This window comes from Dendropsophus ebraccatus, chromosome 3, assembly GCF_027789765.1.
Source record: "Dendropsophus ebraccatus isolate aDenEbr1 chromosome 3, aDenEbr1.pat, whole genome shotgun sequence".
Taxonomy (NCBI): domain Eukaryota; kingdom Metazoa; phylum Chordata; class Amphibia; order Anura; family Hylidae; genus Dendropsophus; species Dendropsophus ebraccatus.
Window position 1 is genome coordinate 104,855,877 of NC_091456.1, and position 23,193 is coordinate 104,879,069.

The following is a 23,193-nucleotide window of genomic DNA, read 5'->3' on the forward strand; positions in this document are numbered from 1 at the left end:
TGTACACACCATTTTTTGTACATTTAGCATCTCTTGGACTTCACACGTGGTAGACCTGTTGGGTTTAGGCATCCAGACAGCATCATACAGTAATATCAGTTCTGGTAATTACTTCTGTGGTAATGCCAAGACTTGTGGTTGTATTACACTTGAAATAAACCATTTTTGGGGGATTTTTTTGGCAAAATCACATCTAGTCAACAATAAAACAAACAAAATTTTAGAAAAAGGACTTTATTTACAGCAACAACTCCGATTCAAGTCATGCATCTGATGTGCCTGTGGAATAAAAGAAATAAAAAATTAAAAAAAAAAAAACACAAACACAAAAATCCAGCATCTGTAAAGTTCCAATCAGACAGACAGACTAACCAACAAATGTTGGTAACTTGTCATAGTTTGGCCTCTCTAAGATTACACATATAATGGGGGAAAAAAATAACTTTCATGCCACTTGAAATCAGGGCAGTCACTGGTGGCTCCTACCCATCTCATAAGCCTTTGCTGCTATCTACCCTATCAGGAAGAGATCAAGTCCAGAAGAGCAGACAAAATCTATACAGTACAGTCAGATTCTCTAAACAACTTCAAACTTTGTATAAAATCAAAAGCACAAATGAATAAAAAACAAAAAACAAAAACTAAAAGGGTCCATTTACACAGAAAGATCTGCCAAAGATTTGAAGCCAAAGCCTGAAACAGACTAAACCGATCAGGTCATAAAGGAAAGCCTGAGATTTCTCCTCTTTGAAAATCCATTCCTGACTTTGGCTTCAAATCTTTGGCAGATCTTTCTAAGAGGAGAAATCTCAGGCTTTCCTTTATGACCTGATCGGTTTAAAGTCAGGAATGGATTTTCAAAGAGGAGAAATCTCAGGCTTTCCTTTATGACCTGATCGGTTTAGTCTGTTTCAGGCTTTGGCTTCAAATCTTTGGCAGATCTTTCTGTGTAAATGAACCCTTTATTTTTTTTTTATTCATTTGTGCTTTTGATTTTATACAAAGGGTCCATTTACACAAAGATTTGAAGCCAAAGTCAGGAATGGATTTTCAAAGAGGAGAAATCTCAGGTTTTCCTTTATGACCTGATCTCTGTTTATAGTCTGTTTCAGGCTTTGGCTTCGAATCTTTGGCAGAATCTGTCAAAGAATCTTTCTGTGTAAATGGACCCTAAGCCTGGAAAGAAAATGCTTCTTTCACCTCCTCCTTTCCCACTCCAACCACTTATTTGTTTATCACTAAAGCCAGTTTCACCACCAATGAATCAGAACCAATGAAAGATAGGACGATGTAACTAGAAAGATTAAGGCAGGAGGGTTCAATAAGGAGAAGTTGTGCAGGTAGAGACAACTATCTTTGTTCCATAATTTAGACCAGTGATTTTCAACCAGTGTGCCGCGACACATGGTTGGGTGTGCCGCGGGGAAAGTTCCCCAAACTATGGTGCCCCTGTGAAACAGGAGAAAACAATGGGGGAGAGAAACCTGGGGATGGGGGAGAAGCAGGGGGGAAAGAAGTTTGGTGGAGAGAAGCACGGGGGAGAGAAGCACAGGAGAGAAGCAGGGGTGGAGAAGTATGGTGGAGAGAAGCAGGGGTGGAGAAGTATGGTGGAGAGAAGCAGGGGTGGAGAAGTATGGTGGAGAGAAGCACAGGGGGAGAAGAAAACAGGCCCAGGTTTCACACTAAGTATAAATACATTTAGAATCTATATTATAACTATATGTATAATATGTACTGTTTTAGTGTCATTTTGGTTGGTGGTGTGCCCCGGGATTTTTTAAATATAAAAAGTGTACCACGGCTCAAAAAAGGTTGAAAATCACTGATTTAGACTGCTCAAGTATTCCTGTATAGTGTACTCAGTGCTGTTGCTACATAGCGTTTGCTTTAGAGAGGTAAGAAAACAGGATGTCTCATTTTGTCTGTTTATGTAGCAGGGTTAGGGCCCTATTACACGGAGCAATTATCTGCAAAATCAGGTTAATTTGGGTATTGTTCCGTGTGATAAAGACAATGATCAGCCAAGTGACCCATAAGTGACTTTTTTTGCTGGGACCGAGGAGGTGGTGGCTGAGGGAAAAGACATCCACTCACCTCCCCGGTTCCAGCGGCGGGTCCCGCATCGCAGCACTCCAGTCCCCAGCCACTTCCTGGTGTCTGACGCGGACTGGTGACTATACGTATCAGGCGGGATCTGAGCGGACTTGAAACGGATCCCGCCTCCTTCTCAGACTGACTGAGCAGACCGGAGACGTCTGGATAGGAAGCGTCCGCTAACCGGGCACCGTGATGCGGAACCCGCCACTGCAACCGGCGAAGTGAGTGGACGTCTTTTCCCCTCAGCCACCTCCTCCCCACTTTGCTGCTGGGTTCAATTCCCCAGGAGGACAGTTTTAAAATTAAGTTTTGACACAATCATGAGGGGAAAAAACCCCAAATTGGACCAGACTGGAAATCGAGCCCAAGTGATTTACCCCTGGACCACAGCTCTAACACAATTACGATTGAGTCCTCTGTAGACAGTTTTATTACTGAAACAGCATGATTGGGGAGGCCAGGCAGCAGAGATTATTCATGATGGAAAGGAAGAAAGAAGCAGTGGTGAGGCATGCCAGAGTGCAGTACAACTCCTCTGATTCATCATTACAGTAGGAGACCTGATATTGAACATTAACCACTCCACACAAATCTGTAACAAGCTCATGAGGGTACTGCCAACTAACACACTGTCAGCATCTCAGGCAGGGCCCAGGTGCTGACAGATACCCGTTAAAAGGATTATCCCTATCTTACAAAGTTACCCACTATCTAGATTTTAAAGCGCAACTATAAAAAAACATATATTTTTAGTTAGCCTAGGTTATGATAATAATTTTTGCAATTCATAGTAATAATGAAAAGTGAACCGTTTTTGAAATACATGCAGATAAATGTCCGCTCAGAGCGGTTTTTGGCTCTGAGCTACTTGTTCAAAACTGTCCCACATTCCTGAGAATCTGTCCTCTGCTGTCTGCTGCTTTGTACGGATTCTCAGATAGGTCCAGCCCCGCCCCTCTCTCTACATCCTGTCCCCCTGCCTTCATCCCTTCCCTGCAGCTGCTGTCTTCATGGCTGCCCCACTGGTGTGGCTGGTCCCCCCTTCAGTCTCATCACTACTTGATCCATGACGACCGGTGTCCAGCAGGGGTGTGCCTGAGCCAGCTGTGCCCCGGGCACCCCTCCAGCGCCGGCCGCCATGTTACTGGGACCTCTGCCATTGCTGCTGCTCCACCCTTACCTCTCATAACAGTACGACTCAGTGCACAGTTGGCAACGGTACCGGGTATAACACGGTAAGCCCTGCCCCCATCGCACCCCTTACCGCATCATACCCGGGATTGTTGCCAACTATGCCAGTGCCACTCTGATGCCTGGTGACATGTCCTGGAGCCCTGCCACAGCGGGCAGGGGTGTGCTGGAGCAGGTGGGGCTACTGCCATATACCTGGGTCTGAGTAATTCCACTCTCTGCCCTGCTGCGGCGCTTCTCATCATCCTCTGTCACTGTCATCCCCTCTCACTGTCATCATCCAGTCATCATCCCCACTCACAGTCATCATCCACTCTCACTATCATCATCCCTCTTATTATGCCCACTCCCCCCTCCCTCCTCCTCATCATCTCTTACACCCCCATGACCTTTCTTCACCACCCCCCCTCCCTCCCCTCCTTATTCTCAAAAAATTTGCACACAAAAAAAAGTTGAAGGGGGAGATTTATCAGACATGGTGTAAAGTGACTGTCTCAGTTGCCCCTAGCAACCAGATTCCACCTTTCATTTTCCAAAGAGTCTGTGAGGAATGAAAGGTGGAATCTGATTGGTTGCTAGGGACAACTGAGCCAGTTTCACTTTACACCATGTTTGATAAATCTCCCCCGAAAAGTTTATACAATTCTCCTCCACTTGCTTTTATTTCAGTTACCCACCTAAAAGGGTTAATAAAGGTCCTATGGCTTGTTTTGAATTCTTTGAGGGGTAATGTTTTAAAGTGATGTGCTTTAGGGTGCATTTACACACACCGGATCCACAGTAGATTTGATGCTGTGTTCAGTTATTTAGATCTAATCTGCTGCGGATCTGCTTTGATCCGGTCTGTGTGAAGCTACCCTTATGGGGTTTATAACACACTTCAGAAATAAAGTAGTGCGGAGGGCGGGCAGGGGAGGAAATGAGGGAGAAGCGGAGGGGAGACCACGCACACTTTGTCAGCCAGGATAAAAATTCATTTATTCTTCTGAGACAAACAACCGGGAATATCTTAGCAACCACACAAGATAGGAACGCAGTTTATTGCTCTTTTTAAAGGGTAACATGTGGGCTTTTTACCTGAGAAATTTCATTTAAATTATAGTTACACTTTAAGGGTACAAACCCACTTGACGTATTTGCCGCGTGAATCAGTCTTAAAAATAAAGCAGGCAAAACGCAGGTTGGCTTTATACAATTGTTCTGCGTTAAAATACGCAATTGCGTATTTTTGAAGCGTGAAGCTACATGCGTTTTTCGCACAGGTTGTTAACAACTGATGCTTTGCTAACAACAAGCTTCACACTTCAAAAATACGCAATTGCGTATTTTAACGCAGAACAATTGTATAAAGCCAACCTGCGTTTTGCCTGCTTATTTTTAAGACTGATTCACGCAGCAAATACGTCAAGTGGGTTTGTACCCTAAGGAATAACTACTTGTTGCCAGGTGCTCTGACCAATGGGACCCCAAGCAGCTATTCATGCATGTGTGTTGCCAGTCTATTCACTTTGGAAGCTGCATAAACAGCGGTCTGCCTGTTCTTGAGATCACTAGGGGCCCCAGCGATCAGGTTATCATTTCACTCTGTAGATGGGCATAACTTTGCAATATGAAAAGCCTTTGAATTAAAAACATAGAACCACTAAAAAAAAAAAAAAAAAAAAAAAAAAAAAAAGGAAAAAAAAGCCAAGATGCAGCTGAAGTACTGAAAACGTGAAAAATACGACAGTTTGGGCTGTTTTGCAGTATTACTGTAATGTTTACAATATCACTGAAGTATTTACCCATTGCTTTTATTTAGCCCTAGTCTGTTTGAGATGTAAAGTAAATTTAAAGGAACATCTACCTTAAATTTACCCTTGGCAAAGTATCACTTTTTACAGCCAGCATGACAAGCAGTCACAGTCTACACAAATTGTTCATCAGAGTCATCCTGTAAAACAAAACACATGAAGCTGGTCAGATGAGAAGGCAACCACAGTAGGGTACACACATTTTTACAAGTGGGCAAACAGTTCTACTTTGACTGTAGCGTACTACATGGCTGTGTCCAACAATTTGAGTTGGACACTAAAGAGAAGGAAAAAAAATGTATAAAGTACTGAAAAAGGAGAAAAAACAATGTAGTGAAGGATTTTTCTGGGATAATCTGGGTAACAGGCAGTAGCCCAGCTGTCAAATTTCCAGACATGAAGTTGTATCAATGAAAAGATCACAGTAGTACCAAATATTGCTTCATTAAAGCTATTTGGAGGTTTCACAATCACATCATGAACTTAAGAGGGATGTGGACATGAGCAAAAAAAAGTTACCTCAAAATACCGGACTAATTCCACAAATGAACTAGCCAAGAGCAGCTTTCGGCAGGCTTCACAGGATGAACAACACTTGGTGTCTCCACGGAAATTGCAGAGTCTGTATTCTAGCAGGAGATTCTCAGAAGGCAACAGTTGTACTAACATTTTCAATCCTACTCTCTAAAGAGAATGTAAGCTCATCTGCAGCTAATATGGGTAAAAATCCATTCTTTGTTTAACAATCAGCCGGGGTTCTAAGAAAGTTGGAGTTATAGGCTTTATTTAAAGGAAAATTCCAGATAGAGGATTTTTTATTTCCTTTAAATTCTGGGGAGGCTGAAATAACATGCACTCACCTCCCCAGCTCCAGTGCTGATGCTGTGTAATGCTGCTTCCTGGTTAGAGATGGGACCTGGAACGTGACGGAAAAGGCCTGCTCAGCCAGTCAGCACCCATAACTGGGTCCTGCCTCAGCCGCTGACTGGCTGAGCAGGCCTGATACGTCGCATCCTAGGTACCATCTCTAGACAGGAAGTGGTCGGGCACCAGAGAAGCGGTATGCCAAATCAGCACTGGGGAGGTGAATGCATGTTATTTCTTTCAGCCTCCCCAGCACTTTTACAAATAAAAAAAAAATCACCCTGCCCAGAGTTGTCCTTTAAGCCAGATATGAATAGCACACTACATCAAGCAGATTAAGACGACCCAGGCTCATTACAAGTTCACACCTTGCAGGGCTATTTGTCACAGCAGGCAAACAGGTGTTTTAGGTTAAAGTGTCACTGTCGTGATCTTTTTTTTTTGCAGAAATCAATAGTCCAGGCGATTTTAAGAAACTTTGTAATTGGGTTTATTATCCGAAAAATGCATTTTTATCATGAAAAAGCAGTTTGAAGCTCTCCCCCCGTCTTCATTGTTCTCCTATGGAGAGAGCTAAAGAAAAGACCAAAACAGGACAACAAAGAGTTAATCTACAAATCCCTCACGGGATATCTCCTGTGACAGTCACCAGTGACCTGTCTGAGCTCGGATTACAGCTGTCACCCAGCTCTGTGCCTGTAATCCTCTGTTATCTGCTTTCTGCTGCCGGCTAACTCCCTTCTTCCTCCTCCCCCCTCCCCTCTCCATAGAGCAGACAGGGTACGACTCCTGCAACAAGTCACAATTTTCAGATTTTGCAGAGTGGATGAAAAAGAGGAAGGAGGGGGGGACCTGGGAAAAGGCTTTTTACATGCAGATAATGGCAGATTTGGCTAATAAACCCAATTACAAAGTTTCTTAAAATCGCCTGGACTATTGATTTCTGCAAAAAAAACAAAAAAAACACGACAGTGACTCTTTAACCTCACACATAATACTCAGTATCCATAAATGTAATGCAGACAGATAAAAAGTCACATTTATTTATATAGGCCTGAGGCAGCAGCCACCATATGCCCCACTGGGCATGACTGGGTACTGCTATTCTGATCATAGTTTATTCATAGAATGTCATATGCAGATCTCACCTAAGAGGGGGGATTTATCATTGGATAATGAGAAATCCGCTGTGATCTGTTGTGTGAAGGCACCCTTAAAATATATTATACAGACACATTTTATTCAACTGTAAGGGATTTTAATGGACCTTGGAAAAACTTAATATTCTAAACAGTTCCAAATTATCACACTTTTCTAAAAAGGCATATTATGCAAAAAAGGGGTCTGTAGAACCATGTGTTTTGAGACTCACAACCGAGGCCCCTTTTTTTCATATTTTAATTTAAAGGGGGAATGTACGAATGGAGACTCTTGAGTGACTTTATTGGATTTTGTTTCACTGATCTCCCTGAGCTCAAGAATTGCAGTGGTTTAAAAAGGCCTATTGCAATAGTAAGGCTGCGTTACACACAGATAATTGACCAATTTAGCAGACAGATTTTTGAGACTAAGTACATGATTGAATTTGAAAGAGGCAAAATCTCAGTCTTTCCTTTATGACCTGTTATGTTTATAGCCTGTTCCTGGTTTTGGCATAAAAAAAAAAAATCTGTCAGATAAATTGGTCAACTATCTGTGTGTAAACGCAACCTAAAGGCCCTAGTACATAAGGCGATTATCGGCCGTATTTGGCATGGGGGGGGGGGGGGAATAAAATTCCTCAGCACTCTTAAAATGGCCAAAATTTCAAAAACTGTTCTAACAGTTGTCACCTCCCTATACACTATTGTTCTGAAAAGCTAAACATTCAAATGTTCTATGGGGTGAGGTGGGTAAGAAACAGCCTGACTGCTATGATGACAGGTATACCCCTGACAGAACTAATGTTGTAATTGATGATTTTACCTCAATCTGGAGGTGGTGGTCTACAACATGTTGTACTGAAGACTTTTGAGTTATACTTGTTTGATACATACAGCGAGAGGGGTAGGCTCTGTCATACGTTGACAGTTAATATAAATGCTTTTAAGGGGTATTCAAAAAAAAAAGTTTAAAAAGAAAGCTGCAGGGCCATTACAATCAAAATAGTATTTCACTAATAAACTGCATTCTAAAACTGCATTCTAAAACATGTATACTTACCTTAACACTTTGCTCCCCAAGAGTTCAATTACAGCAACTTTTAAGAAAATATGGCTTCATCAGCAGGCCATTTGGGTAGTAAACTACAAATCTTGCTGACATCTATTCCAGGCCACTCTCCCCCTGTATTTCCCAGGCTGCTAAAAGAGCAAGTCTGCAGACTCTTGAGCATGTCGTATTGTGCTTTCTAACTGGTTCCCCAGTTCCATCATCTGACGTTTTATAAACAGCTTACTCTCTTGTAAAACTCTAAGATCCATCAGTGCATGTAGGACAGCAAGTTATTGTTAAAAGATTAGGAGGAAACCAATAACAATATTCAAATGACCATGTTATAAGGATATTTACTTCGTGTAATATACATTTAAATGGAGTTAAAAGGTTATTTCCTTCTGACAGTCCTGTGGATAGGTAATAACTAGGCTGGTGAAGGGTGTGGGGAGAGCAATGTGACCACTGACTGGGTCAGTCACATGAACAGTGATACCAGTGTCCAGTTCTAATTAAAGGGGTAGTGCGGCGCTAAGAAATCATTCACAAAATAACACACATTACAAAGTTATACAACTTTGTAATGTATGAATGGCCCTCTTACCGTGTTCCCCGACCCCCGCCCGAGTACCCGGAAGTGTAGTGCACTATACATTCCTGATCCGTGTCGACCGACCCAGTCTGTAGTCTTGTCAAAGACGTCATCTTCTGGAGGCCGGCCGCCCCGCTTCTGCCGCGCCCCCCCCCCCCCCCCCTCTTGCCGCGTCATAACTGTGCTCAGCGACTGGCTGAGCAGTTATGCTCAACCAATCGCGGCTGAGCAGCTGATGAAGCGGCCGCGATTGGCTGAGCAAAACAGTGCTCAGCCAATCACGACTGAGCACAGTTATGACGCGGCAGAGGGGGGCCGGCGTGAGGGACGGCTGGAGCGGACGTCTTTGACAAGATTACAGACGGGGTCGGTCGACACGGATCAGGTATGTATAGTGCACTACACTTCCGGGTACACGGGTGGGGGAACACAGGAAGGGGGCCATTCACATACATTACAAAGTTGTATAACTTTGTAGTGTGTTATTTTGTGAATAGTTTCTTAGCGCCGCACTACCCCTTTAAGCACTGGTTCACACATCCATGCTGCTGCTCCATTCCATCTCTATAATAGCTCCTAGAAACACTAATCAGCTGTTTCCATAGCTCCATAGAAAATGAATGGAGCAGTCCCTGTTCACAAGATCATTGGAGGTTTTGTCACTCAATAGGGGATAACTGTCAGATAGAATTAGAGTAGTTTGTACAACTGCTTAACTAATGCACTTAATGGGGTACTTAAGGTAAAAATACTGTTTTTAGATCTGAAGCCAGATTATACAGATTTGTAAAGGACATTTAAATATATAAAAAGTTGATTTGAATACTTTCCTCCAGAGTACCCATTTATGGCGTGTTCACACATACAGGATCTGCAGCAGATTTGATGGTGCAGTTACTTTGCATTGAATCTGCAACTTCAAATCTGATGCAGATCCTATATGTGTAAACGTACCCTTAGGTCCCTATTACACCAACAGATTATCTGACAGATTTTTCTGAGCCAAAGCCAGGTAAACAGAACAGGTAATAAAGGAAAGACTGACTGAGATTTCTCCCCTTTTCAAATCCATTCCTGGCTTCGGCTTAAAAACATATCTGTCAGATAATCTGTAGGTGAAATAAAGCTCTTGGGGTCTGTTCACACGTACAGACTGGCAGCTGAAATCTCGCTGCGAGTTTTGCAGCAAGATCCGCTACGAGTCAGGTCCTGGCAGGTCCCAGTACTACATACTCGCATATGTAATGCAGCCGCCCCTTTAACCGCTTCTGCTCCTCTGTTTATACATTACCTCTCCTTGCTGCACGGGATCCCGGCGTCCTGCTCTCCCGCCCAGCCAATCAGTGTGCTGCCCAGCCGCAGCCACTGACTGGCTGGGCGGGAGAGCAGGACGCCGGGATCCTGTGCAGCAAGGAGGGGTAATGTATATGCAGACCAGACAGCGGAGCGAGAGCAGAGGGTTAGCAGAAGGGGTTAAGGGGGTGGCTGCATTACATACTTGCAGCGGTCTTTCAGACAGCTGTGAGTATGTAGTACTGGGACCTGCCAGGACCTTGACTCTTAGTGGATCCCGCTGCAAAACTCGCAGCAAGATTTCGGCTGCGAGCCTATATGTGCGAAAAGACCCATAAGTGGTATCTAATTTCCATGCAAATGTGAAGAATTAAGGTTAAATGCAATGGTGGCCAAGCAACCCAACTATCTACCTAACCAGTGTTGTGCAGAAGGTAAATGTCAAGAGCAGCAGTTCTTTTCAGATGGTCTTTTAATAGGCTTCGTGAAGCCAAATGAAAGTAAAAATACAATTCTGTAGCCAAGTGAACATAAAGGTTTAAATTCCTTTCAGTTAAAAAAAAACACAAAACAAAAAAAAACAAAAACATTTACTTGTTGTGATATTAAGAAACGCAATTGTTCTCTTTAGATATATCAAGGAGGTCTAGCTGCTATTTACAATGCACCCATGCTGTACCCTACCTCGTTATACTAAAGGATTATCACGTATGTGCTCAACAAAAAAACAAAACAAAAAAAAAAAAAAAAAAAAAAGCAGCTCCAGGGCCTCAGTCTACCTCAATATATAACACTTGATGTTATTAGATCATGGTACAGAATAAAGCTAACTTATTTAGAGATGGGAGAATTCTAATAAGCACTGGTACAGTGAGAATGTTTTGTTGTACAGAGCAACCAGAGCTCAGCTTTCAAATATTCATAAATCCTCATAACATGAAAGCCAACCTGGTTGTTATAGTTAACAAAGAACATTCAGAATGTAACCATGCTTGATAAAGCTTTCCCATAGTACTTTTTGGGGAAGTGTAAAGCTATTCCATTGTAATTTGTCACCAAGGTATATATCTGCCAACTTAAAATAGCAACAAGGAGCTCCCATCTGAGCAGCCCAATAGAACAGCAAAAACCATAACATTAGAGCCAAGGTATTCTTAATGTTACAACTGAAATAGAACTTTTCCATGTACTACCAGTAAGGCTGTCAGGATAATTTAACAAATTGGTATTAAAAGGTGAACACAATGAAAATATACTACATATTAACTGTTCTGCGAAGCTCCAAAAATCTTTATAAATACAGCCACTGGAAGGATGATCTTGAGTCAGGAGTTTTAGTCGTGTGTAGCTGAGGACAAGAAGCAGGCACAGTTGTAGTCACTTGAAGCACAGGTCAGAACATTACACCCCCTACACTAGGGGGGGAGATTTATGAAAGGGTGTAAATATACACCTGGTGTAAACTGCCCACAGCAACCAATAACAGCTTACCTTTCAGCTCTGGTAAAATATAAGAGGAGCTGTGATTGGTTACAGTGAGCAGTTTATACCCTATTTACACCCTTTCATATGTCTCCCCCTAGATGTCTAAACCCACACGTAGGACAATAGCATCACAAAGTACATATTGGATTTAAGGTAGACCCTGTAATTCATTAATGGGCATCTAAAGAACAGAGCTATATACCACAGAAGAGACTTTTAACCCTCCATGACATAAGACCAACATACCACACCCCAAACCCTTTACCTAAATCACTTACCATAGCTGTCATAGCTGTCTCTGTAGGATCCACCTGATCGGTCACCATATCCTCCCTGACTCCTTCCACTAATAAAAAAAAAAAAAAGTTACTTGACAATTAAAGTATGAAACGATTTAAAGGGGTAGTGCGGCAGTAAAAAATTATTCACAGAATAACACACATTACAAAGTTATACAACTTTGTAATGTGTGTTATGTCTGTGAACAGCCCCCTTCCCCGTGTCCCACCACCCCCACCCGTGTACCCCGAAGTGTAGTGAATTATACATACCTGATCTGTGTCAACACGCGTCCGCCATCTTGTGCCAAACGTGATCTTCGGCCGGCTGGCCCGAACACCTCCGATCTTCCCAAATGCCGGACGCCCTCTGCCGCGTCATCAGCCGTTGAGCTGCGATTGGCCGAGCACAGTTATGCTCAGCCAACCGCGGCTGAGCAGCTGATGACGCGGCCGGCACTTGGGAAGATCGGAGGTGTTCGGGCCGGCCCGCCGAAGATGACTCTTGGCACAGGATGGCAGACGCGTGTTGGCACGGATCAGGTATGTATAATGCACTACACTTCCGGGTACTCGGGTGGGGGTGGTGGGACACGGGGAAGTGGGCCATTCACAGACATAACATACATTACAAAGTTGTATAACTTTGTAATGTGTGTTATTCTGTGAATAATTTTTTACCGCAACACTACCCCTTCAAGCCAAATCACTTTCATTCTCTTACCTGCCATAATAATCTCTGGATCCCCCACTGCCACCATATCCGCCACTTCTGTTATCAAAACGGCTGCTTCCATAGCCTCTGTCTCCACCGCCTACAGAAACGAGAAAAAAAAAAAAGTTAAGCTGCAATTCAAAATTACACAGGTCATGCTCTGATAAAAAAAGTTTTTTTTTGGAGGGGGCATCAGAGCACTTATTTTTCCAAAGGTTCTTAATATCTATCTCAATCTCGAAAAGCATTACATACCACGTCCTCTGCCACCACGGTAAAATCCTCTGCCTCCAGATGATCCTCCTCTATAACCTCCACGTCTGTCACCAGATGACTTGCCAGCCTGATCTACACGGATTTGTCTGCCATCAACAGACTGAAACAGAGGAAATTGTCCATTTAGCCTATGTTTTCTAAGGATATATACAGGTTTCTCACAGATAAGCTTAATTGTAGGTTCACACGTACCAGATCGGCAGCGGATCTCACACTGCGAGTTTGCAGCAAAATCCGCTGCGGATCCTGGTAGTGTGTAGCTGAATGGGTCACATACAGGCAGCAGAATTTTCATTCCGCCGCCTGTATGTGATCCGGCCCCTTTAACCACCTGCAGCCCTGGGCCGAAGCATACATTACCTGCTTGGTGCTGCAGCTGTGTGAAGCTCCCAGCTCCCCTCACTCCCCATCAGCCAATCAGCGCACGGCAGCACTGACTGGCTGATAAGCGAGGGGAGCCGGGGGCTTCACTGCAGCCGCGGCGCCGAGCAGGTAATATATGCTTTGGTCCAGGACTGCGGGCAGCGGGCTGTAGGGCGTTAAAGGGACCGGCTTACACATCCTCAGTGGAATGAAAATTCTGCTGTGGATATGTAACCCCCATAGACCTTCACAGTACATGGATCCGCAGCGGATTCGGTACAGGTGAAGCTACCCTAAAGGGGTATTCTCACTTCAGAAAATTAGACCTTATCCACTAGACCTTAAACACTACAGTCCATTTACTACCAGGCATCCAAACATTGCTATGTGATGAACATACCATGCAGTTGCTCCATTAATTTGTCCTCAATTCTTGAGTTTGGCAAAGGTCTGACTGATAGCAGCAAATCCAGGGATATGCAGCCTAAATTTTACATATTTACTACTTTAAATAATTTATTTTACGATACACCGTAAGGCTATGTTCCCACACAGTATTTTTGCAACCAAAACCAGGACTGGATTGAAAACACAAAGGCTATGTTGACACTGTTAAAATTAAGTGGATGGACACCATTTAAATGGCAAATAAGGGAGGTTGTTTCAATTATTCGCCATTAAATAGCAACCATCCACTCAATTTTAAGGGTGTGAACATAGTATTGGTCAGTGTTTTTTTTTTTAAACCAAAAACCAGGAGTGGATTAAAAACACAACGGCTGAGCAAAAATACTGTGTGGGAACAGAGCCTTAGGCTGCAAAAAAACAGATGAAAAAAAAAAAATGCATTTGTGTGCATCCACAGATCAAAAAGGATCAGGTTTTTTATTAACGGACACAAAAACAGTGTTGAAATACTTGTGTCTGTAGAAAAATGGAGGCACACAAATGCATTTTTTTTCCTCGCAAAAAGCGGATTGCAAAAACGCAGTGTGAACCCAGCCTTAGTAAGTTTTGTATTATGTACTTTAAAACCTCTTTATTGCTCTTGACAAGCACTAGACATTAACTTCACCTTTCCATTCATTGCTTCCATGGCATCCTTTGCATCTTCTGGATTTTCAAATGTTACAAACCCAAAGCCCCTTGACCTCTTTGTCTCACGGTCCTTCACAACCACCACTGTAAAATAAAGGAAAAATAAAGTCAGCAAGGCAAAGATTGCAATAGAAGACACCATACATACCACTTTTTAAAGCCATTTGACCTATTAAGGGGGAACCAGACAATGGGGAATCCGCACGGTTAACCTCCAGTGTATTCCGTGCATGCTCCCGCTTATAGATCTGGCCGTCCCATAGGCTTCATTCTATACTCAGGCAGATTCCGCCATCTGCCCAAAGAATTGACATGTTAATTCTTTTTTGGGCAGACGGCGGAATCTGCCTGAATAGAAAAGAGCCTATGGGATGGGCAGATCTTCAAGCGCGAGGTTAATCCACTGGAGGTTAACTGAGGAGCCAAATACCATTTACACATCAATACTACCAACATATCCATAAATACAATATAGTTGCAATTTTGAAAACTGAAATAGTACGTATGCAAATTTGAAACAAATAAGAATTGGGACAGTAGAGGCCAACTAGTCATGACTTAAGTTGCAATCTAGTCTGGGCTGGCATGATTGACAAGACTGAAACTAGCTAGGTAACTTCTCATGCAGCTTACAAGCCTGCATTAAGACTTCATGACGGCAAGAAAAGGACAGCGCTAGATGTCCAATTTGGCAACAGCATTTCATGTTATTTTCTTTAAAGTGGACTTGTCAGCAGCAAAAAAAAAAAAAAAAAAAAAAAAAAAAAAAAAAAAAACTTAAAATCCAGTACATTAACAGCATGTGACTAGAATAGTCATTATGCAAAGTAGGCTTAACAGCCCATGTGGCATTTCCCAGCACAGCATGAGCCACCTGAAGCCCTGTCCATATCTTATTCAGTGGCTGGACCTACTGGGAAACATTCCTGGGCTATTGGGGGTATACCACGTAACAAAAGGCTTGGTGACAAATGAGTCTTCTGCCTGGAATCCTGACAACTAGCTCTGTTTAGCTATATACTTTAAAGGGGTAGCTCTTTTCCCCCCAAACCAACTGGTGACAGATTTGTAATTTACTTCCATTAAAAACAAAATAAAGTTCATTTTTTTTTTATAACAACCCCTTTAAACCTGGTTTCCTGCTGACAGGTCTTGAAAGTTTAATTTGAGAGTATAACCACTTTAACATACTGCTGCCCTTGGGGAGAACATATATACAGCATATTCTTACCTTTCTATGCTCCCATGGTGACATCCTACACTTAAAGTCCTGGCAGAACAATCCCACCTTTATTTCCAAGATGAGTCTGTGTTAGAAGTGAAGGTGGTATCGCTCAGGCGTAGGACATCATGGGAGCATGAAACTGTAATAGGCTGTATACATTCCCCCCAATGGCAGTAGCATATTGAAAGTTTAATTTGAGCGTAATACCCCTTTAATGCACTTAGAGGCATATAGTGATAGATATTAGGTATTAGCTACGCCCATATTTTTAAATGTATCCTCTATGGGAAGCCCGGGCAAAATAATTTTAATATATGTTAATACCCAACAAAAGTTAGGTAATTTACTTATAGACATTTATTATGGTAAACGAACCTATAGTGCATTATCCCTACACTTACTACAGCATGGCGTGTTCAGGTCTCTAAAGTTGAACAGCAGATGTCTGCAGTTCATGTGACATCACCAACTTTACAGAGACCTGAACACGCCATGCTGTAGTAAGCGCAGGCAAAATGCACTATAGGTGCATTTCCCATAAGTGTCTACAGTGGTCCCTCAACATACGATAATTGGTTCCAGGACAACCATTGTATGTTGAGACCAAAAATATTGAAAACTGGCCCAGGTAAAGAGCAGCACAGGACATGTAGTATCAAACTATATTCAAAGAATCACTACTGGACAGCCAACCAGTGTATGCACTTCACTAATACTGGGGTTTTACCAGTAAAATGGCCAGTTTCAGTGATCAATCATCTAGTTTACATGTGCCAAAGATCCTTACTGTCTGTAGCATTGTATGTTGAGCCTGGTCTCAAGATACGATGGTCCAGAAAGGACCATTGCATGTTAAAATTATTATATCTTGAGGTCTTAGTAAGTTGAGGGATCCCTGTATTAGTAAATTTCTGAACTTTTGAAGGGCAATAACAAGTCTAAGGGTACAAACACACACGGCTTATATGCTGCTTATTTACTGCTGCGATATGCAGCAGATACGCAGATTAGATCTAAATAACTGAACACCGTATCAAATCTGCTGCGTGTGTTTGTACCCTTAAAGTGACTGTACCACCAGGCCCAGGCTTAAGGACTGGAGGTGGGCTGACCCACCCTTAGTGGGAAGAAACCCCAGCACCTTCATGATGTGACTCCATTAGAATGAATGGAATCCTATCGTAGAGGGGCTAGAGTTTCCTCCCACTAAGGGTGGGTCAGCCCGCCTCCAGTGCTTCAGCCTGGGCCTGGTGGTACAGTCACTTTAAAATTATCTTGCCTGGACCTCTGCTTTAAAGTGACTGTACCACCAGGCCCAGGCTGAAGCACTGGAGGCGGGCCGACCCACCCTTAGTGGGAGGAAACCCTAGCCCCTCTATGATAGGGTCCAATTGATTCTAATGGAGTCACATCATGGAGGGGCTGGGGTTTCTTCCCACTTAGGCTACGTTCACACAGAGCAAAAGGAGCGGATTACGCAAGGAAATATTTCCGCCTGAAATCAACTGACACTGAATTCCGAGCAGAATATAAGCAGAATGCAAGCAGAATCCCTGCGTATTCTGCTAGGAAAGTGTTCAGCTCGTAATCAGCTCTTGACAAATTCAGCGCGGAATACTCGAGGAATCCGCGCTGAATCCGCATGCATTCAGCGCTGAAATTCAGCGAGTATTTGGTGAGTAAACTAGACTATACCAGAACATATACTAGAATCCTCCTCCCCCCCCTTTTCCCCATTTCCGCGCTGATTCAGCGAGTAATTTCCGCTTGTATTCCGCTTGTATTCCGCGCTGAAACAGAAAATCAGAGCCCCATTGATTTGTATAGGCTTCCGCTAGCGGAAGAATGAACATGTTCATTCTTCTGGCGGAAAGCGGATTAGTTCAGTGCGGAAATTCCACTGTGTGAACTGCAGAGCAGAATTTCCATTCAACACAATGGAAATTAGCTCTGCACCTATTTTAACGGCTGAAATTTCAGCGCTGATTCAGCGCAGAAATTCAGCTGCTTTTGCTCAGTGGGAACGAGCCCTAAGGGTGGGTCGGCCCGCCTCCAGTGCTTCAGCCTGGGCCTGGTGGTACAGGCACTTTAAGACACTAACAGTTATTTTCTGTCACAAAACAGAACATTTTAGGACATTTAACTCAAGAGAGAGGTTACTAAAGTCACAACCAGCTGTAAACTTCTGGTCTATCAGGAAACCCTTCCATGAAACAGTGCAAACCTCATAGCACAGCCTTACGTAATGTAGGCAAGGGCACTATCCTTACTCCCACAGTGAAGGAAAAACAAAATAGAAGCCTTGTCATATGAACAATCGGTGATGTAACCTGTGTTGAAAATACCTTCTGAGATTTGTCCGTACTTGCTGAACACCTGCTCCAGGTTCTGCTCATCCGTATCGAAGCTCAGACCTCCGATAAAAAGCTTTCCTTCATCTGAAGACATGATGAGTTCTGAGAAATCATACAAGAGATCTGTTAAGATGCAGCTGAGGTGACTACAAAATGGCCACCGCCGCCATCACCACGCGGCTTACAACAAAGACACCCAAGATGGCGCCACATCACAGGGGGAAAAAAAGAGACACAAACGGCGGCCTGAGGGCGGCTCTGACACCTCACAAACAGCGAGCACAGAAAATCACACGTCTCATCAATCTCAAAGCATTACAAAGCACAGTTACATTACACAACATGCACAGTAACTGCCGGCAGCCGGCTGGGTAAAAGCAAAAAAACATAATAAAAATATCCAACTTTTAAACGAGAGACAGACACGTTATCTAACGACACAGCATGCGCTTCCTTACCTTATAGTTTTCTCTTTGTATCTACAACAGCAACACCTGAAGAGAAGCAATTCGGAGTGCGCAACAACTTCTCCCTCCCGTTCTTATATACCGTCAGTTTCCCCGCCCACTTCATGCAATATTCACTAACACAGAGGACTGTACCATCTAGCAGCCTGGGGTGATCAGCTATCTCTTGAGAGCGGTAACTGAAACAATAGGGCGCCAAAAATCTTGGAGGCTGTATTAAAATGGAAATAGCTGTAAGAATAGGCCTTTGTAGCCACATTTACATCACAAGGACTATTGCTTTCTTGTATTTACATCAGTCCACAGGAAAGTGGGTGTGGTGTGAGTAGCGTTTGCCGGGGGGAGGTGATTTCTTCTATTAAAGATAAACTGAGAGGCGGCAACAGGGACGTGAGCGCCATTTTAAGTCGTTTTAGACAAGTCATTTTCTATAGTTTATCTCTGAAATACACCGCTCGGAACACACTTGGTGCATTCCTGTAACGATAAATGACATACTAGTCCCAAGTAGCCATATATCCAGTAGTCACAACAGTCTACAATAAGCGGCGTTCCACTTTATAGTCTCCTTTGTATTGCGGCGGAAGAACTCAAAATGGCGACTGCTTGTGGAGACGCTCGTCGCTTCCGGTTGGATACCGCAAGGGAATAGTGACACCAATGATACATGCCTGTATGTGTTTTTTATCATCTGAACGCTCTAGTTTCTCTGCTTACTTACATTTGAATCAAATGTTGAAAAGCTGATCTTAATACAGCCATTAAGAGGGCTGTCTTTGGGGGGGTTAAAAAAAAAAAAGAAATATTTTTCTACCCTGAGCCCTTGCTGCTGCCTGCCAATGCTCCCGATTACCACATTTCAGGGGAACACATCTGTTTTCTTACTTTGTTTACATAAAAGGCAAATAAATGCCCCATTGTGTTATTGAACTAGTAAATACTGATAAAATAAAGACCAGGAGCAGATCCCTGATGAAAAATGCTTATCAGGTGGTGATAAATCAATGTCGAGAGTGTTTCCACACGCCCGAATAAAACATGTTTTCTCCAATATCTGGTGCAAACACACAGAACGTATATGCAGCGTGTTTCTCGCTGCGTAAAAGCAGTGAAACTCGCTGCATATCCCGTCCCTGTGTAGTCAATGGCAGGCAAAATCGCAGCAGGGATGAACATCCCTGCTGCGAGTTTGTCTGCAGCCCGCCCTTTTAACTCCCCGGCCGCCAGAGCGTATACTTTACCTGATCCCGGCTCCGGCGGTTCCCGGTGTCTTCAGCAAGCCGGAGTGGGGACCAGGTAAAGTATATGCTCCAGCCAGCCGCCGCCCACAGCCTCCTTAACACATCCGGCAGCCCCGATCGTCCCCACGGGCGCCCGATCGCCCCCACTGCAGCCGGGGGGGGGGGGATCAGGGCGGGCGAAGGGATGATCGGGGCTGCAGGATGCGTTAAGGAGGCTGCGGGCGGGGGCTGGCTGGAGCATACACTTTACCTGGTACTTTGTCTGGCAAACAAACCTGTACGTCCGTCATTACATTACCCAAAAGTTTGGGCTTAATACTTCTAATGGCGGGGATGACAGGAAAAAAGTCAATACTGCACTGGCCGGGCTGTCCACATTACCCTGTGTTTGCAATGTGTTTCATGCACTTCAATGATAATTAAAAGCCCCCCCCCCCCAGAAATCACCTCAATTATGGTCGCCATCATTTTATCCCTTATTAGACCACTTTTATCCCTCCTAAAAGAATCTTTTATAAATGTGTACACCCCAGAGAAAATTTTTGGCAGTGAATTCCCTCCTGAGTTTTAAAGGCCACCTTTCATTACGCCAGTTCTTTCCATTTAAAGGGAACATGTCACTATTTTTTTTATTTTATTATAAAATGTAATTATGACAAATAAGTGTTTTACATAATTTACATGTTTTACAGAATTTTTACATGAGGCTTCACTGTTTTCAAACAGTGTGATGCCTGCACAGGGGGCTGCCATGTTCAGTAGCATCTGTGTATGACGTCATTTCACGACACATACACACACGCTATACGGCACCTTCATAGCATTGAAGTGAACCGACAGAGTCCGTCTGGTTCACTTACAATGCGCCCGTACTGCACACGCGCAGAGACGTGCACAGTACCCACCCTAGCCCGAGTGTGGGCGGGTGCTGGTGCCATTTTCTTGAAGCCTGTGTTTGCCCGGCACTGACATGTGCATTTGCTGCCGGGTGCACACAGAAACTGTCGCTGGGGGACGCCTTCCTCGGCATGCCCACAAGCCACCCACCCGGACTCAGCGTGTCCTCATGCCTGCTGCCCACCGCCCCTCTCCTCTGCATGCAGACTGCCTCAGCTAGCCAGCCCCTCAGGCACAGCTGTCCCCTGCGGCGAGGAGAGAACCAGGAGCAGCGGCTGTTTGAAATTGGCGCCGGCCGCCGCTCATGTCCACTGGCCCGGGACCCTGCACACCTCCCCGCCACCGACGTTCACTCACCTGCTGGACTCTCGGAGAGGGGAAAGCCTGTACCCATTGCTGGCCGCTCCTCTCCTCTGCCTGCATGCCTACACAGCTATCCTGCTGCGGTGGGGAGAGGATCAGGAGCAGCTAGCGGCGGCCAGCCCCAATTTTAAACAGCAGCTGCTCCTGATCCTCTCCCCACCGCAGCGGAACAGCTGTGTAGCTGTGGCGGCATGCAGGCAGAGGAGAGGAGCAGCCAGCAATGGGTACAGGCTTTCCCCTCTCCGAGGGCAGGTGAGTGAATGTCTGCTGCGGGGAGGTGTGCGGGGTCCCGGGTCTGTGTCCGCTGCTCTTGGTTCTTCAGAATCCTCCAGTGGGCCACCCACACTGACTGTCCGGCGTCGGACCCCCCCCCTGACGCCCTAGCTGCTTTCCCCTGTCACCCCCCCATCTGCTGCCCCTGTCACCCCCATTTGCTGCCCCTGTTGACCACCCCATCTGCTGCCCCTGTCGACCCTCCCATCTGCTGCCCCTGTCGACCCCCCCATCTGCTGCCCCTGTCACCCTCTCCCATCTGCTGCCCCTGTCACCCCCTTCCATCTGCTGCCTCTGTCACTCCCCCATCTGCTGCCCCTGTCACCCCCCATCTGCTGCCCCTGTCGACCCCCCATCTGCTGCCCCTGTCGACCCCCCATCTGCTGCCCCTGTCACCCTCCCATCTGCTGCCCCTGTCACCCCCCCCCATCTGCTGCCCCTGTCACCCCCCCATCTGCTGCCCCTGTCACCCCCCATCTGCTGCCCCTACTTGTGTAATGTGTGACATGGCTGACACCAGAGAACAATAGCTCGTACTCTCATATATATATATATATATATATATATATATATATATATACAGGAAAGTACAGGCTAATATATATATATATATATATATATATAGGAGAGTACAGGCTATTGTTCTCTGGTGTCAGCCGTGTGACACATTACACAGGTAGGAGGTATATATATATATATTAGCCTGTACTCTCCTGTATATGTATATATATATATATGTGTGTATATATATATATATATATATATATATATATATATACCTACCTCCTACCTGTGTAATGTGTGACACTGCGGACACCAGAGAGCAATAACCTGTACTCTCCTGTATTATATATACCTCCTCTACCTGTGTACTGTGACACAGAGGTGTATTATGAAGGACTAGGGACACACTTGTTGTAGGTGTACTTCTGTGCAGACAACAACAAAATGGCGCTGCCTAGCAGTACACATATTATCTCCTTCCCCCTCTTTGTTCTCCTGTGAAAAGAGGGGGGATGTGATGATGTCACAGCAGTTGAGCAAAGACTGCCTCTTTTTTCAGCAGCCGTATTTAAGCTTACTTTTTACCAGCAGTTTTCCTGCTGGAGCTCCCCCTAGGGGCCATCACTGGGAAATATGAATAATTAGATTAGTTAATTTTTCATATTTCCTTACATGTAAAAAAAATTTAAAAACATATTAATTAACAAAAAATAAATACATTCAGATTTAACAGATTTTTTTTTTTTTTTACTTTGTGACACATTCCCTTTAAGAGGGCCAGATAAGCTGCACAGGTTACAAATGTAACTTTTTCATCTATGAGGGCAGGGGCCGCCAACTGAACCCTCAAGGCTGCCCAGGCACACTTGGTATCAGTGGAAAAATAGTCTGGGAGCTGATGGTGTCTTTTCTCCAGAAAGGCTACCATCTGAACACCCAAAATTTTTATTCCGATGTGCCCCTTTTCAAATCCCTTCTGTAAAAGAAGAGTAGGACTCCCAGCAGAGTTGCTTATCATATGTGTAGAAAGGGGGGCGTCATTCTCATTCGCAAGTGATCATCTGCCTGCTGTGAAGTGGAATGACAGAAAACATGTGTACATGCTGACCACCAGGGGCGGACACAGACTGCAAAAGGCCCCTGTGCAAAAAATGTGTTTGGGCCCTATAACCTATTTGTTTTTGTTTTTTTTGAATAATATTTTATTCCATTAACAAATAACCAAACAATGACAGCAGGTTAGGTGGTCATAAGCAAAATATACAGAAAGAAACATGAGTAGATCTCAACAGAGAAGCAAATAAACATCACATACGTGTCATATAGAAATGGGTCTTGCGATGGTACATTAGTGTGCTCCAGAGTTGTTCTATAGGTGATATAACGGGGTGTCCATGGGCTAAATTCAGAGAAGGATCTCTACAGCTAGATATCAGCCATCTAGAGCTTGGTAGTTCAATTGTCAGTACCACCATCCTTCCAGAGCTGTTTTAATACATTGGTGGGCCCAGTGCACAGCCCTCAAGAGTGGGCCCCCCCCTTCCCTTTCGGCACATGGTATAATGTACTGAATTTGCCCCCACACTGTATCAAGAGCCCCAATACATACAGTAGTTACCTTATAACACTAT

At 44.2% G+C, this 23,193-nt stretch overlaps 1 protein-coding gene across 2 annotated transcripts; it reads right to left on the minus strand.

Annotated features, from left to right (window-relative positions):
• Positions 1–218: 218 nt before the first annotated feature.
• Positions 219–18,685, minus strand: LOC138785933 (cold-inducible RNA-binding protein B). 2 transcript variants are annotated; one of them, XM_069962418.1, is made up of 8 exons: positions 18,276–18,685; positions 17,809–17,919; positions 14,216–14,322; positions 12,757–12,877; positions 12,511–12,601; positions 11,787–11,854; positions 5,135–5,221; positions 219–279 (listed from the first exon to the last, which is right to left on the minus strand). In XM_069962418.1, exons 2-7 carry the CDS (start codon positions 17,909–17,911, stop codon positions 5,217–5,219), a joined length of 495 nt encoding a protein of 164 aa, XP_069818519.1. In that variant the 5' UTR covers positions 17,912–17,919; positions 18,276–18,685; the 3' UTR covers positions 219–279; positions 5,135–5,216. The 2 variants fall into 2 exon arrangements, with proteins under 2 accessions (XP_069818519.1, XP_069818518.1); XM_069962417.1 differs by lacking the exons at positions 219–279; positions 5,135–5,221 and adding an exon at positions 10,478–11,371 and having other exon boundaries at positions 18,276–18,660.
• Positions 18,686–23,193: the final 4,508 nt, after the last annotated feature.